This window comes from Schistocerca serialis, chromosome 2, assembly GCF_023864345.2.
Source record: "Schistocerca serialis cubense isolate TAMUIC-IGC-003099 chromosome 2, iqSchSeri2.2, whole genome shotgun sequence".
Classification (NCBI taxonomy): domain Eukaryota; kingdom Metazoa; phylum Arthropoda; class Insecta; order Orthoptera; family Acrididae; genus Schistocerca; species Schistocerca serialis.
In genome coordinates, this window is record NC_064639.1 from 1,021,113,959 (window position 1) to 1,021,130,695 (window position 16,737).

The window sequence follows — 16,737 nt, forward strand, 5'->3', positions numbered from 1 at the left end:
GTTAGCTTAAGAGGGGGTAGACTATATAAGAAACTGAATATGGAGAATAGGTAAAGAATGCATTGCGAAGTTATATGAAAAAGATTTGGGCCCCAATAAGTATTGTACAATCAGAAATAATTATTTTGAAAGAAATAAGAACAAAATACAGAAAGCATGCTTAGATAGAATTTTTTTGGTGGAAACAAAGGATGAAATAAGAGGAAAGATATATGAAGTTTTGGGTTGGACTGCAGTACCAAATGTTACACTGAAAACGAACCCTGTCCTTTCCTATTGGTGTTATCCCACTATGTGTTTGTGTACCCTTGTGTATTTGTTTTCTTCCTGCCTCTGTGTAGTTTCATAGAATTTTTTCTTCCTTTAATATTAAGCTACATTCACTATGATGAGGAATACTGTTATCCTCAAATACAATTGGCATTAATAATGTGTTATTTACTTTGTAAAGATGTTTAGACATTATTTATTCTGTTTTGTGTTAATGCTCATGTGTGAAATTGATGTTTCGAAAGTTATTCTGATCTTTTATGTATGTACTTATGTCATAATTCCTATAACACTGATGTATATGTTATTTCGATTCGTTTGTAAAGTTTGTTACTGCAAATGTTATCTGTATTGTTATGTTCTTTAATTATGTATTTTGTACCTTTGTAATTGTATTCTCATGTTATAAAATTGTAATTGACACCAGTTCATCTTATTATTAACTTGTAAGTTACATTTCACTGCACACGTTTCTGTTGGTCATAGTATATGGACAATATGTGAGAAGTAGGGACTGATAGTGTTTGCACGTGTGTTAATAATTCAGCAAGGGAATGGATAACAGCATTGTTGGTTCTAAGGACAGTTCCGAAAACTTTGTGAGTGCACGAGTGGTGGTTTATGGACTTGCTACATTATCCGCAAGACTCTTCAATGGTGATTGTGCACCTGCACAGTCACAACAGATGGCTGCTGGCTATCTCTACAAGGACTACAGTGGGTCTACATCTTTGATGATCCATCAATACCATTATTTCTACAAGGACTGCAGTGGGTCTGCACCTCTGGTGGCCCACCAATACCGTAATCTCTACCAGGACTACAGTGGGTCTGCTCTGTGATGACCTACCTACCAATATTCTTCCAAACTACGACTGACTCTGCTGTGGGTTTGCTCTGTTGTGGCCCATTACCTGTATGCATGTCAAGAGTCAGCACTGTCTTTCCGTTGGAAGGACAACACTACTTCTTCAAGACTGCATGGAAATCCACAACTTCTGTGTGCATTTTCTTTTACTGCTCAGACTTTGAGAAAAACTCTGCATCTTTACTGTGATGAACAATCTGGACTGTCTTTATGGACTGTGAGAAATTTTTAGCTTTTGACCAACATAGTATCAATAAGTGTGTGCATTTGATTTCTTTGTTATTGTTATTATGAAAAATTTTTTTCAAATCTGTATTGGCCACTGCCCAATCCAATTTGTAAAATTTTTTGTGGGGAGCATGGGGGCTATGTAAGTAGGCTGTTTAGGTTTTTTTATTGGTAACGCCACCTCTGTATGAAAATCACTGGCTGTGCTGTGTGCAGTCTGTGGCTGCTTTGCATTGTTGTAATACTCGCCATTGTAGTGTTGGGCAGCGGCAGCTGGATGTGAACAGCGCGTAGCGTTGTGCAGTTGGAGGTGAGCCGCCAGCAGTGGTGGATGTGGGGAGAGAGATGGCGGAGTTTTGAAATTTGTCATGAACTGCTATATTTATATATGATGATATCAAGGTAAATACATTGTTTGTTCTCTATTAATATCTTTGATTTGCTAACTATCCCTATCAGTAGTTAGTGCCTTCCATAGTTTGAATCTTTTTTTTTAGCTGGCAGTAGTGGCGCTCGCTGTATTGCAGTAGCTTGATTTTTGTGAGGTAAGTTATTTGTGAAAGGTATAGTTTAATGTTAGTCAGGGCCATTCTTTTGTAGGGAATTTTGAAAGCCAGATTGCGTTGCGCTAACAAAATATTGTGTGTCAGTTTAAGCACAGTCATGTATAATTGTTCAAAGGGGACGTTTCATAACTTGAACAATTTTCCAGTCTTTAATAGTGGATCTTTCTGTGAACATCCGATTGTATATAATTGCTAAATACGAAGCTAATGTATCTGCATATGCTGGAAGTAACCTGACTAGTATTCAATCTGGACAGGAGGCTTTGTCTTTATTAAGTGATTTAGGCTGCTTTGCTACACCGAAAATATCTACTTCTATGTTTTTATTGATAGGAATTCAGGAATATTTACTTCGTCTTTTTTGGTGAAGGATTTTCGGAAAACAGTGTTCAATAACTCTGCTTTTGTGGCACTGTCATGAGTGACTTCTGCGTTGTGAAGGTATTGATTGTGTCTTGCCAACAGTGTGCTTTATGTAGAACCAGAATCTCTTTGAGCTTCGTGCCAGATTCTGATACAGTTTCCTTGTTGAAATTATTATAAGCATCTCGCATTTAAGTACGAGCTATATTTCGAACTTCTGCAAAACTTTGCCAGTCTTGGAGATTTAGCGTTCTTTTAAATTTGACATGCTTTGTTCGTAGCTTCTGCAACAGCGATGTGACCTGTTTTGTGTACCATGGTGGATCAGTACCATCACTTATTATTGTATGTGCTACATAGCTCTCAATTGCCGTCGATACTATCTCTTTGAAATCGTTCCACATATTTCCTACGCTTACATGATCAGAACAGAAGAAGTGGAGAGCGTTTAGAGCATTTTTGTCAGATTTTTCTAAATGGATGTATTTTGCGTTTCTTTTTGATGGTTCAGGGGGTTACACTATTCAGCCTAGCAGCAACTGCCTTGTTGTCGCTAATCCCTGTAACCGTCATGATACTCCCTATTTATCCAGGATTATATGTTGTTAAGAGGTCAAGTACGCTTTCGCAACCATTTACGTTTCGAGTAGCCTCATGTACTAATTGTTCAAAATAATTTTCTGAAAAAGCATTCAGTGCAATTTTGGATGACGTTTTATGCCTGCCGCCGGCTTTAAACATAAAATTTTTCCAGCATATCGAGTGTAGATAGAAGTCACCGTTGACTATAACTTTGTGATTCAGGTATTTATTTGAAATGAGACTTAAGTTTCTTTGAACTATTCAGCCACTGTATCTTCTGAGTCATGGGGTCGGTAAAACGATCCAATTAAGAGTTTAGTCCATTTGTCACGTAAAACCTATACCCATACTACATACATTAAAAAATGGCCTTGGTTCCATGAGTTCCGGGGCCTGTACATAAAATTGGAATAGAAATCAACATAAGCATCATTTCCGCCCTGTTTATTGCGCTTGGAAACCACCCATTGTATGTTATATCACCATACAGCGAGACCTTCAGAGTTGGTGGTAGAGATTGCTGCACACACCGATACCTCTGATACACAGTACCACGTCCTATTGCATTGATGCATGCCTATATTCGTCGTGGCATAGTATCCACAAGTTCATCAACGCATTGTTGGTCCAGACTGTCCCAATTGTCAATGGCGATTCGGCGTGGATCCCTCAGAGTGTTTGGTAGGTCACGTTGTCCATAATGAGCCCTTTTCGATCTACTCCAGGCATGTTCCATATTGTTTATATCTGGAGAACATTCTGGCCACTATGTAGAGTGACGCCGTTGTTCTGAAGAGTCATTCACAAGATGTGAACGATGGGTGAGTGAACTGTCGTCCATTAACACGAATTGCTCGCCAATATGATGCCGTTATGATTGCACTATTGATTGTAGGATGGCATTCACGTATCGTACAGCCGTTACGGTGCCTTCCATGAGCGACAGTGGCGTACGTCGGCCCCAAATAATGCCACACCAAAACAGTAGGAAACCTCCACCTTCCTGCACTCGCTGTACAGTGTGTCTAAAGCGTTCAGCCTTACCAGGTTGTCTCCAAACAAGTCTCCAACGATTGTCTCGTTGAAGGCATATGCGATACACATCGGTGAATCGGACGTGATGCCAATCCTGAGAGGCCCATCTGCACCGCGCTGCATCGTGTCGTGGTTGCAAAGTTGGATCTCGCCGTGGACGTCGGGAGTGAAGTTGCGCATCATACAGCCTAATGAGCACTGTTTGAGTAATAACACGACGTCCTGTGGCTGCACGAAAAACATTATTCAACATGGTGGCGTTGCTGTCAGGGTTCCTCCGAGCCATAATCCGTAGGTAGCGGTCATCCACTAGGCGAGCCCTAGGGTGGCGTGAGCGAGGAATATCACTGATTGTTAATGTCTCTCTATATCTCCTCCATATACGAACAACATCGCTTTGGCTCACTCCGAGACGCCTGGACATTTCACTTGCTGAGATCCCTTCCTGCCACAAAGTTACAATGCGGTAGCGATGGAACCGTGGCATTAACCGTCTAGACATGGTTGAACTACAGACAAAACGAGCCATGTACCTCCTCCCTGATGGAATGACTGGAACTGATCCGCTCTCGAACCCCCTCCATCTAATAGGTGCTGCTCATGCATGGCTGTTTACATTTTAGGGGGGTTTAGTGACATCTCTGAACAGTGAAAGGGACTGTGTCTAAGATACAATATTCACACTCTTCCAGAGTTCTGAGAACTGGAGTGATGGAGAACGTTTTTTGATATGTATATTTTGCAGGAACTATCTATTTCAATTTCGCTACGAGGTAAACTACTCCTGACTGCAATAAATATTCCTCCACCTACTGTATTTAATCTATTCTTTCTGAGCACTGTTGGGACGTTTGAAAAAAAATGTAGCAAGACTCATTGCCGATTTTATCCAGCTTTCCGTACCTATAACTATTTGAGCTTCAGTGCTTTCTATTAGGGCTTCGAGCAATATCGATCGTTTCTGCAAATACGTTACTTTGTTTTACCTGTCCCCTTTTAGACAGACGCCCATTCTGTTGTTTCTTGAGGCACTCTAACCTAAAAAACAGTACAGTCCCTTCCACACAGCACTCTCTACCCGTGTAGCCGTTTCCTGTGTGTAGTGGGTTCCTGATCTATTAAGCGGAACCCGTAAAACTACCACCCGATGGCGCAATTCAAGGAATTTGCAGCCTACACGGTCACAGAACCGCCTGAGCCTCTGATTCAGACCCTCCACTCGACTATGCACCAAAATACCACAGTCGGTTCTATAGACGATGTTGCAAATGGTGAGCTCCGCCTTAATCTCACAAGCAAGACTGGCAGTTATTACCATTTCCGCTAGCCCCACGAAACCAGAGAGAATATCCTCTGATCCAAAGCGACACACGTCACTATTAGCGACATGAGCCACTACCTGTTGTTGGCTGCACCCTGTATTCTTCATGGAATCCGGAAGCACCCTTTCCACATCCGGAATGACTCCCTCCAGAATGCATACGGATTGCACACTGGCTTTGTTCTCCTCTTGGCAGCCATGTTCCTAAGGGGCCCCATTACACGACTAACCTTGGAGCTCCCAACTACGAGCAAACCCACCCTCTGTAAATGCCCAGATCTTGCGTTCCGATAAGCTTCCTCTGGAATAGGGTGGACGACTGCATTTGGCTCAGAGACTTCGTCAGCCACAGATAACGCTCGAAACCGGTACGTCAAACGAACCGGGGAGGCCCTACCATCAGCCCCTCCAAAAGTCTTTCACTACCTGACAGACTTTTCCCACTCGGCCAAAGGTGAGGGATCCACCTTAGTGCAATCAGTACCTGGGCCAGCCACAGCAGTAGACCGATTGGGAGACATGTGGGACGTGCTCGACGTCCCTCGGATCCCCGCGAGCGCCCCCCCTCCCTCCCTCAGTGATGCTCTTTGGCAGCTGCCTCAAGCGGTGTGATGGATGCCAACACCAAAATGGTTCAAATGGCTCTGAGCACTGTGGGACTTAACATCTGAGGTCATCAGTCCCCTAGAACTCAGAACTATTTAAACCTAGCTAACCTAAGGACATCACACACATCCTTGCCCGAGGCAGGATTCGAACCTGCGACCGTAGCGGTCGCGCGGTTCCTGACTGATCAGACTGAGCGCCTAGAATCGCTCGGCCACACCGGCCGGTGATGCCAACACCGCCTGGAGCTGCGAGGGAAGGGTCACCAACTCAGGTCGCATCTGCACACAGCAATCACAGTTCCTATCCATTAACTGAAGTCGTTCTTGCTTGAAGCTCGTAAAAATATGTAACAAACGGACAGTGTACTGGGATTATTTGCAGCAGGTACTGGAGGTGCTCTGTCACTGACAGTCTAACTGACACTGAGCTTTTCTAACAAAAACAATCAAAAGCCTGTACGATACGAGGGTCGATACAAGGGTCAATAGCAACGGCGGTACTCTACGCTACACTGATATTAAAATAGAAGTTTGTGCCTAGTGATCACTCAAACAAACAAGAAACTATAAAAATCAACTAGTAACTACGCAGATAACTGAAAATAAGTTGCTCCTGCTTAAATCTCGTAAAAATATGTAACAAATGAACGGTGTACTGCCTTATTAGCTGCAGGAACTTGAGGTGCTCTGTCACTGGTGGTCTAACCGACAGTGAGCTCAATGTTCGAACACACTGTATGTTCCAAAATCCTTTTGCATATCGGCGTTAATGATATGGGCCTGTAATTTATCGGATTATTCCTACTATGTTACTTGACTTTCCAGTCTTTGGGTACAGAACTCTCGTTGAGCGAACAGTTGTTTATGATTGTTAAGTATGGAGCTAATGCATCAGCATACTCCGACAGGAACCTAATTGGCATACAGTCTGTACTAGAAGACTTGCTTTTATTAAGTGATTTAAGTTGCTTCACTAATCCGCGGTTATCCATTTCTACGTTACTCATGTTGGTAGCTGTTCTTTAAACGAATTCTGGAATATTTACTTTGTCTTCTTTTGCGAAGGCATTTCGGAAGGCTGTGTTTAGTAACTGTGTCTTGGCAGCACTGTCTTCGACAGTATCTCCTTTGCTATAGCGCAGAAAAGGCATTGATAGTGTCTTTCCGCTGGCATACTTCACATAGGACCAGAATCTCTATGGAATTTCTGCCAGGTTTCAGGACAAAGATTTGTTGTGGAAACTATTACAAGGGTCTCGCATTGAAGTCCGCGGTAAATTTCGAGCTTCATTAAAATATCGCCAATTTTCTAGTTCTATCAGCTTTCAAACATCCAAATCCGTCTAAGGCGCAAATTCAGTTACTGTCTGGTTACAACTTGACCGCAAACCAATCTAAATTTGTGAATAGGGTGTGGAAAAGTTTCCACCATCAGTCACAATAAAAGGTTATTTATTTGTCACACAATCGGTTTCGGACTTGCACCAATCCTCAGGTGTTTATACATTCATGTACTTGTTTATATTGCTGGAGATCACTGTGTAAATAAAAAAAATGTTTGCTGGTGACTAAACAGATACAAGTGGGACAATTGTAAGTGGCAAGGCCGTATTTGTTGAAAATATATCTGTACTTCACAAATATGAAGTATCATTATTATAGTTACGCTGTGGTGACAGTTTTTCCACGTATCTGTTTAGTCAACAGAAAATATTTTTTTTGTATTTATACAGTGATTTCCAACAATATACACATGTACATAATTGTGTAAACACCTGAGGATGGGCGCAAGCCCGAAACCGGTCGTGTGACAAACAAATAAAGTGGAAAAACTGTCACCACAGCGTAACTATAATAATGATGCTTCATCTTCATATAAGTACAGATGTATTTTCGACAAATGCTGCCTTACCATTTACAGTTGTCCCACTTGCATCTGTTCAATCACCAGCAAATATTTATTTTGTATTTATACAGTGATCTCCAGCAATGAAAACATGTACATAATGTATAAACACCTGAGGATGGGTGCAAGCCTGAAACCGGTCGTGTGACAAATAAATAACCTTTTATTGTGACTTGTAGCGGAGTCACGGAGTTCAACAGCATCCACTATGGATAAAATTCTTTTAAATCTGTGAATATTTCTGCTACTGCTACTTCCGAACCACAGCCGCTATAGGTAATAGTTCAATGGATCAATACACCACACTATCCAGTAACATGAACTTGCTACCACCCAATTGCCTTTGGGAGTGGGAAACCACGAACTAATAATTCATCACAGAAAATCGAACGATTGAATACCATAAAATACCATTCTAATAGCAAACACTAAGAACTGGACTTGTTATCCTATACATGTGACCCTTCATCTCTCAAAAAATTTACGTACCCTTTCACAAACTCAAAATCTCACAAATCGCCCTTGCCACTACTAAGATATATCGTAGGAGCGGAACTCTACTTTTTGAACGGAGCCAAACAAAAAATAATCACAGGTCTTCACGGGATATCACTCAAGGTCACTACAATCGGCGGTAGTCATCTGCATCTCGACTCGTTACACAGTAAATCTGCACTGTTACCTGTCTGGCCTCACCAGACATCAACTCCAAATCTCTGCTGATCTCCCGCCAATGATTAGCGATACCGGCATTCCTCCTACGAAATTACGCTGAACCCCTCTCTCGCAGCTCTAGCAAACAATTTTCTAGCCTCCGTGCCAAATTCAACAGGAAACCAGTAAAACTGATGAACACGTAGTGTATCTTCGACCTCTGACAATCCATTGGTTGTAAGAATCAGCCGTCGTTGATCTCGTGTAGCGGCTAGCTGCTCCGAAACGCCGTATCATCTCTGGAGTCTGCGCTGTCCAGCTGCTGACTTTTGCTCTGTCTTGCGTTTTCACAGTGGAGATGATACAAGGGTGGTAGATCTAGACATGTTTACATATACACAATTAACAACTTACACATCTGATTACAATCATACCGTAGCGGATTCTCGCAAACTGGTGGTTGAATTTCTCAAACGTGCTTGACACAGCTAAGAGTTCATTGCACCCTGGAACACTTTTCACACTTTCGCCTCCAGCCAATCCTGAAATATAAGTATATCTTTTTTTTTCACCCTTAAATGACTGCATTAAGTTTTGATGTAATGCAGTTTTTTCTCCAATTTCAAAAAAATTAAGGTTTTTCCAAATGTGAAAACATGTTCCAGGGTACAACATGGACGTGTAGTTAGGAACAAATATTTAATTGAAATTTAAATCAAGAAAGGTTTTGTCAATACTGTATTTAGCCGTCTAACAATTACATTGTTACTCAATTAAATTGCAAATATCACACGTTCCATAGCAAAAGACATTCCTGTGTTTTAAGGTACAAGATGATCCACGACAGACGAAATATGATTTAACCGTCCATACGCTATATATCTAACCTTAAAACTGTAGAAAATTTTACTAGCTGTAAATATATCTAAATAATGAATTAAAAATGTATTCCAAATAGCTGTACTATTTAGTACAGTACTTATATGATTATAACTCGAAATTTTTAAAAGTGTTACACGAAACACAACCTCCGTCTACAATAAAAACGTACAAAATGGAGGAAACTGCTTATGACAGATTCTAGTGCTCATTCCTTCATGTGATTTCAAAACCGGTCACTAGACTGAAGTACCCGCGAAGGACATTATGTGTACCTAAAAGCATTATCCACTAGGTGCAAGACTTTAGCCTACATAGTTGTGTTACATAGGTTGTCAGAAACAGTCTGAAGAGCCTGTAAGGATATTGCAGGGTATATTGTGCCGAAAAACAACTGTTAAGAAAAGAAATTCGATACGTTGCGCCGTTTCCTATTTAATTTGCAATGAATTAAGCCATTCAGGCCGTTCCAATCTCTAATCCAAGCGACCCCTCCGCAGAAACAATAAGTGTCAGTTATTCTCATAGGGTAGGTAATAGTTACACGAGACTGCTCAGCTTTTGGCTCACGCACGATCCTTACTACCGTCCTATGTACAATTTTTGTACAGGTCTCTTGTTCGGTTTTAGGAATTCAAACGAAACACACGGTTGGCGATATCATCTCTGGAGGGGCCGCTTGGATTTCGATCGCAACGGCCAGATTGGCTAATATCGATGCTAAAGTACTCGGAAATGGCGCAACGTATCGATTTTTTTTCTTAATATTAATTTTCCCCCTCCCCTGCAACACGCTCACAAATTTGTCAGACTGTTTTTGACCAACCTGTACATCTTTTTAGTAAAGATAATCCAGCAACCTTAATAATTAAGTTGAATATAGTAAAGTTAGTGGTTAAGTAGCTACCTATGTGTAATGTTTAAAGTCACTAATTTCACTATTCTTATTTTTCCTGTGTTACACTCGACTATTTTTTTTGTACAATAGAACGAAACTAGGAAGTTGCACTAAGAAAAGAAATAATTTGAAAAATGAGGTTCACCATAGGGCAGCAATGTTGTGTTACAATTTGAAGTACTTCCCTCATAGGTCCACTGTCTTACCATACATACAACATGTGGCATCTGGCTATCTTGCTATCGACTGGTGAAGTTGTAACAATGACGGACACTATAGTCACTGTTGGTATAAATGGCTCCGCAACAAGCAGCGGTGTTTACGCTATCCGCTGGCCATTCAGTTCGACCCTCTGGAGAACTACAAAGATGGCGGTATAAATGACCGCAGAGGTGAAAGTCAGTTCGCTTCTGGCGGTCACGTCAACCATATCATCGCCAACAACGCAGAGCTAACATACGACGTGGCTCGGCTCCATTTGGTGCTGCTAAAATCGTCCTCTAGGTCTGTTTTGCTGCCATGGGACTTTGTCAGCAGTGTTCGACCACAGGTAGTAGACTTCGAAACACTGCCTCAGGACATCTGTGCTACTGTGGCTTACTTAGTGTGGAGCATTGGTGACAGTTTCTCAGGTTTTTATCAGTCGTCACTGTTCCCATGCTACGATAAAAGCAGAACTTTTGAACTTCTCATGTCATATCAACTATGTTTATTTTCTTATAGACTATAAGTGCCGGACAAAACTGCAACGGCTTCAAGGAGAGGGTTCAGTGACACTGGGATATAATATGTGCATACTTCAGGACTGTAGTATTAGTCATTCATTTATCACTGTCATAGGCGACGAGATGGCGCTGTGGAGGACTGTTGTGCGCCCTCTGTTTTGACTCGGGAGACAGCAATTGTGCCGAGTTTAGAGGTGAACGGTGTTTATGACATTCATTCTAGGGTTCAAGTGACATTCTAGGGTACATGTGGCATCTGGCTACCTTGCTATCGACAGGTGAAGACGCATCAATGACAGACACTGTAGTCACTGTTGGTTTAAATGGCTCCGCAACAAGCAGCGGTGTTTACGCTACCCGCTGGCGATTCAGGTCGGCCCTCTGGAGAACTGCAAAAATGGCGGTATAAATGGCAGCAGAGGTGAAAATCAGTTCACTTCTGGTGGTCACGTCAACCATATCATCGCCATCAACGCAGAGTTACCATACGACGTGGCTCGGCTCCATTCGGTTCTGCTAAAATTGTCCTCCAGCTCTGTTCTACTGCCATGGGACTCTGTCAGCAGTGTTCGACCACAAGTGGTAGATTTCGAAAGATTTCCTCAGGATATCTGTGCTACTGTGGCTTACTTAGTGTGGAACACTAACGAAACCTTCTCAGGTTTTTATCAGAAGTCACTGTTCCAATCCTACTACAGAGGCTGAAGTTTTGAACTTGAAATGTCATATCAACTATGTTTATTTTGTTATGGACTATAAGTTTGGGATAAAACTGTAACGTCTTCAAGGACAGTGTTCAGTGACACCGGGGTATAATATGTGCGTACTGAATGACTGTAGTATTAGTGATTCATTTGTCACTGTCATAGGCGACGAGATGGCGCAGTAGAGGCCTGTTGTGCGCCCTCTGTTTCTACTCGGGAGATAGCAACTTTGCCGAGTTCAGAGCTGAACGGTGTTTGTAACATTCATTATAGGGTACATGCTCCAGTTGAACAACTTTATCCATTTGATCTGGATGGCATTATAGGTTTACGGAAAAAATGGTTCAAACTAACCTAAGGACATTACACACACCCATGCCCGAGGCAGGATTCGAACCTGCGACCGTAGCAGCCCCGCGGTTCCGGACTGCAGCGCCAGAACCGCCAGACCACCGCGGCCGGCGTTTACGGAAAAGTGAACGCACGTATAGACTGCTTACTGCACAAGTTGGGCACAGTGTATCGGTGGTCTGTCGCAGTTTTCGGCAGTGGTCTGTGGAACACTCGTGTCACCGTAGTCCAGGTTCTGTACGTCCGTACGTCTGTACGTCTAGAGACGCACATCAAGAGCGAAGCTTTGTTAAAGAAGCAGTGGACGATCGAATATCTTCCAGCGAAGAAATATGGGCACATGATGCACCAGAAGGGTCACCGTGGACCGCGGGGAACCGTCGGCCTCCAGCAAGACTAAGATCACGTTTGCCTCTCGCCAGAGTACCACTGACACCACGATATCGCCACGCGAAGCTACACTGATCAAAAAACGTCGACTGGAGGGAAAGTGATGTGAGCTGGTTGTGCCCGTACGTGACTGATAGATTACATAAATCCGGCACAGACGTGATCAGCGGTCTGATTTGGAGTATATTCTCTTACGACACACAGGTCCCACCCCAGGATTCAGGGTGAGGGGCTCAAGCATCTACAGCTCACGGTAACACTTGGTAATTCTGAATGGTAAAGTAACTAGGTCCTGCTACATAGCAGAGGTTGTTATCCTCTGTTCCAGTCATTTCTTTGCCCGGTAGGTGATGTGCTTTTCCAGCAGGACAAAGCTCGTCCACATACAGCTGCAGCGACGTAACGTGCTCTTCATACATGCAATGCTCTGGCCAGCATAATCAGCAGATCTCACATCAATTGAAAACGTATGGGGCATGGTGAAGCGGGAACTTACTCGTTATCTAGAGCCAGCAAGAACTATTCGGGAATATCTTGTGACAGTCAATGGCAGTGTGCCATTAGGCACCTTAAAGATCGTTTGCTTGCGAGTATACACACCTGCCCTGTCGCCAGAGTGGGGTACACCGTGTGTTGATGCGACTGTTTGGCCAACCGTTACTGTACTTCATTTTGTCTGAGTTTGTTATTATGTAATCCTATAACGGTGAACTACCAACACTTCACTTTTCAATAAAATGGGCTTGTTCTTGAGGGTGTTACATTTTCTTCCTTCAGTGTACGAGTGTTGCCCAGAAAGTAATGCAGCACTTTCTTTTTCTCAGCGGAAAACAATGCTACGAATGCGAAACGCTACTTATATATAACTTATAGTCTCCTGAGTGAGCATACCAAGTTTCCGTCACTTCTGACAGTACAGCTGCAAGGCGTCTTTAGATGACGTACGTTACAAGCAACGTGCCGTCATTGAATTTCTCATTGCAGAGAAAGAAACTGTGGGGAACTTTCACAAACGCTCGTGCAAAGTCTATGAAACATGTGCTGCCGACGGAAGTAGAGTTAGTCGCTGGGAACGGAAGCTGAGGTCATCAGAAGGCTGTTCGACGGAGCTCCACGATTTGCAGCGGTTAGGGAGATTATGCACGGCTGTCACGCCTGACACGGTGCAGCGAGCTGATGTTGTCATTCGCGAGGACAGACACATTACGACTCGGCAGTTGACAGTACATCTGCAAATTAGCTAAGGAAAAGAGGATGCAATTATCCGGACTGTTGGATATTCAAATGTGCGTGCAAGATGGAACCAGCGGTGTCAAACGGTTGATCATAAATCGCACAGAAAAAAACATTTGTCTTGGTTTTTTGCAACAATTTGAAGCTGAGGGGAAGCCTTCTTTTTGTATCGCGCCTGGAAGGCGGCGCGTGGGTCTGCTCCTGTAAACTGAATGGTAGGTCGAATGTAGGAAGCGAGTAGTAGCAGGTGAGGTAAAAATGTCGCTAATGCTTTTAACGTAAAAGTAAAATTAATAGAGATTACTAGTCAATGACATATAAGTAACTTTTCGTAAAGATGGGCACGTAGGTGCGAAGCCGGATGTATCAAAGCTAACACAGACAAAATCGGTAGTGGCTCGCCCACTATGAAGATGAAACAATGTTGGTTGGTCGTCAGCTCGCGAGAAAATGGGCTGAATCTGGAGCGGCGCTCGTCGAGCTGCACAGCGCCGGCTAGAGGGCGCTGTCGTCGGTGTCGGTGTCGTAGTGCCAACCTAAGAACTTTTACCTACGCCGTAGCATCGTAGCCATCGATACCACACTTCTTGTCCCGGATTGTAACAGTTGATGAAACATGGGTACCCCATTTGACCTTGAAACAAAACGACAGTCGAAGGAATGGCGCCATTCCCACTCCGCGCAGAAAAAAAAAATTCAAAGTGACTACTTCCGCCGATCGCCGTGTACTGGGACTGTGAAGGTGTGATTGTCATAGATGTGATGCCAAGCGGCAGTACCATTAATTCAGAAACATATGTCAACACTTTAACTAAACTGAAGATGCGCTTCGGGTGACATCTGCGCCACAGCAACCCAGGAGATGTGTTGCTGCAACACGATAACGCTCGGCCCCACGTAAGTCTGCGGACTGCTGAACACACCGCAAAACAGAGTTGGACAGTTTTACTTCATCCACCCTACAGTCCTGGCCTAGCCCCCTCAAATGCCACTCGTTGAAGACATGCTGGGGACGATGAAGAGGCGATTGACACTGTGAAGCACTGGCTCCGCCACCAGGACAAGGATGGTCACCGACTGGGCATGCTCGCCCTTGTTTCGTTCTGGATGAAAGCTATAGAACGGGATGGAGATTACGTGAAAAAATAAGATGTGTAGATAAAACACCATCAGTCGTGTGTGTAATTCACATTATGGTCAATAAAGAATTCTTGAAGAAAAAAATGCGGCGCGTTAGTGTCTGCATAACCCTCGTAATTCTACATGTAAAGTTACAGTGATATAAGTTGTACTAATATTTGACAGACATTAACTACTGTGTTTATTTTTTGTTGTACTACTGTTCACTACTACAGCACGCTACTGTTATGAACGACGCTTCCGGCCCGCCATTCTCAGACCTCCAACCACAGGGCCAGACCGTTTGGCCTTTCCCAGTTGCGGTCCATAGACCCTCGTGATCGCCATTTCCTTCCGAGGTGGCTCCGCTAGAAAGTTGACGTTGAAGGGCAGAGCGGTGCCCCCGCCGCTGAGGAACCTGTGGATGGCGAGTTCGGCCAGGAGGGCGAGCAGCGACAGGCAGAGGCCCAGGGCGAGCAGCGCGAACTCGCCCTGCACGTGCGACAGCCGCAGCTTGACCGGCTCCGCCCCTGCCGAGGGCAGCCGGAACGCCGTTTGGACCGCGAGCTGCACTCGGGGTGCCAGCCATCGTCGCGTCACCTGCCAACACGACGATTTGAGGTCGAAGGAAATACTTTACTCTGCTTCCATAGACGCCAGCACAAATTCATCCAAGGGGGAGGAAGATACTAAAACTTCAATTCCCGTCAAATGTTTGAGCAGTGTGAAAGCTAGACAGCCTATAAATTACACAACCGATTTTTGTCATGTTTTTCAACTGAATAGCTGGAAAATGAGCAAACTGTGTATGAAACTGACCGGCGTGAGGTCTAGTATAACTTGAAAGTAATCAAGGTAATTAAAAAACTTAAATAGTCGTTTGACGGAAACTGAAATATTTCACGATCAGTTATTGTAAATAAAATGTCAAAAGGTTGATGTCTTCAAGGCCTATTACGCGCCTGAAAAGTTGTATTGCTATGATATTTAAGAATCAAAAGAGCCCCCTTCGAATCAAGTACTAAATTTAGGACATTTAGAGAACAGAAAACGTTAGAAACGCAAATTATGTGTCAAAAAGTTCATCGCTTGAAGGTATATCTATTTTGCGGCCAAAAAATTTTTAAAATCACTTCTTTCGAATCAAATACAAAATTTTGAACATTTCAAGAACAGCAGATACTAGGAAGACAAATGAGATGTCAAAAAGTTTTAAGAGCAAGCTACTTAGCGCGTTAAAGTTTACGTAAGTGTGATTCAAGTGCAAACTTAAACACATTGTGAAGACTGAAGACAGTAGGGAAGCAAATGAGATGTCGATAAGATCAAGTATTCTGAACAAAACTTGAAAATTAGAAAAAAAGCAAGAAGTCAATTGAATGTTTACTTGAAGTGAATTGTACAAAAATAACAAATATAATATGTTAGAGATATAGCTGACTCGCCTTCAAATTATGACCCAAATCATGTACAACAAATGGCATGCATAAAATGTTTAATTTATTTTACTTCTTACTTTTAGACAAACCATTTTCCAAAGAATCTGACTATTTCCTTCAATTTTTTTTAAATGATAAAGTTGATTAGATGTGCATTCCCCAAGAAATAAATTTGACAGGAGCTACACATAGGTAATTTTATCTTAAACGTTTGATAGTTATGTTATCAATGTCATTTTCCAGGTAGAATATTGCTATACCTTGAAAATTAGCTATTTCATTAGTATATCCAAAGAAGGTCCGTTTATATCGTTATTATTAATACGGGTGTATCAAAACTTAGTAAACAACTGTCAGACAGGTCGATACAACCAGCTTTTAACAGCTTAGATCTCAACCAAATTGACTGTAGTGTGCCTCATCTGGCACTTACTTGCGTAGAAATGGCAACTTGCTTGAATGTCGCACATGATTGCACCCCATATAGTTTGAGAGCCGTGTAGTTTAAGAAGGACCAAAAACCGCGTCTACCTTGATATTTGACCGTTTTTTTTCTTTTGTCGAGTGCAAAAACAGGTATTTCTTTACGTATTTGGAC

General features: G+C 42.7%; 1 protein-coding gene across 1 annotated transcript in view; it reads right to left on the bottom strand.

Annotated features, from left to right (window-relative positions):
* Nucleotides 1-14,946: 14,946 nt before the first annotated feature.
* The window catches only part of LOC126456604 (uncharacterized), a 148,825-nt gene continuing 147,034 nt past the window's right edge, over nt 14,947-16,737 (bottom strand). Inside the window, exon 8 of the mRNA XM_050092348.1 lies at nt 14,947-15,300. Within this exon, the coding sequence (XP_049948305.1) occupies nt 14,947-15,300 (354 nt within the window). The remainder of the gene's footprint in view (nt 15,301-16,737) is intronic.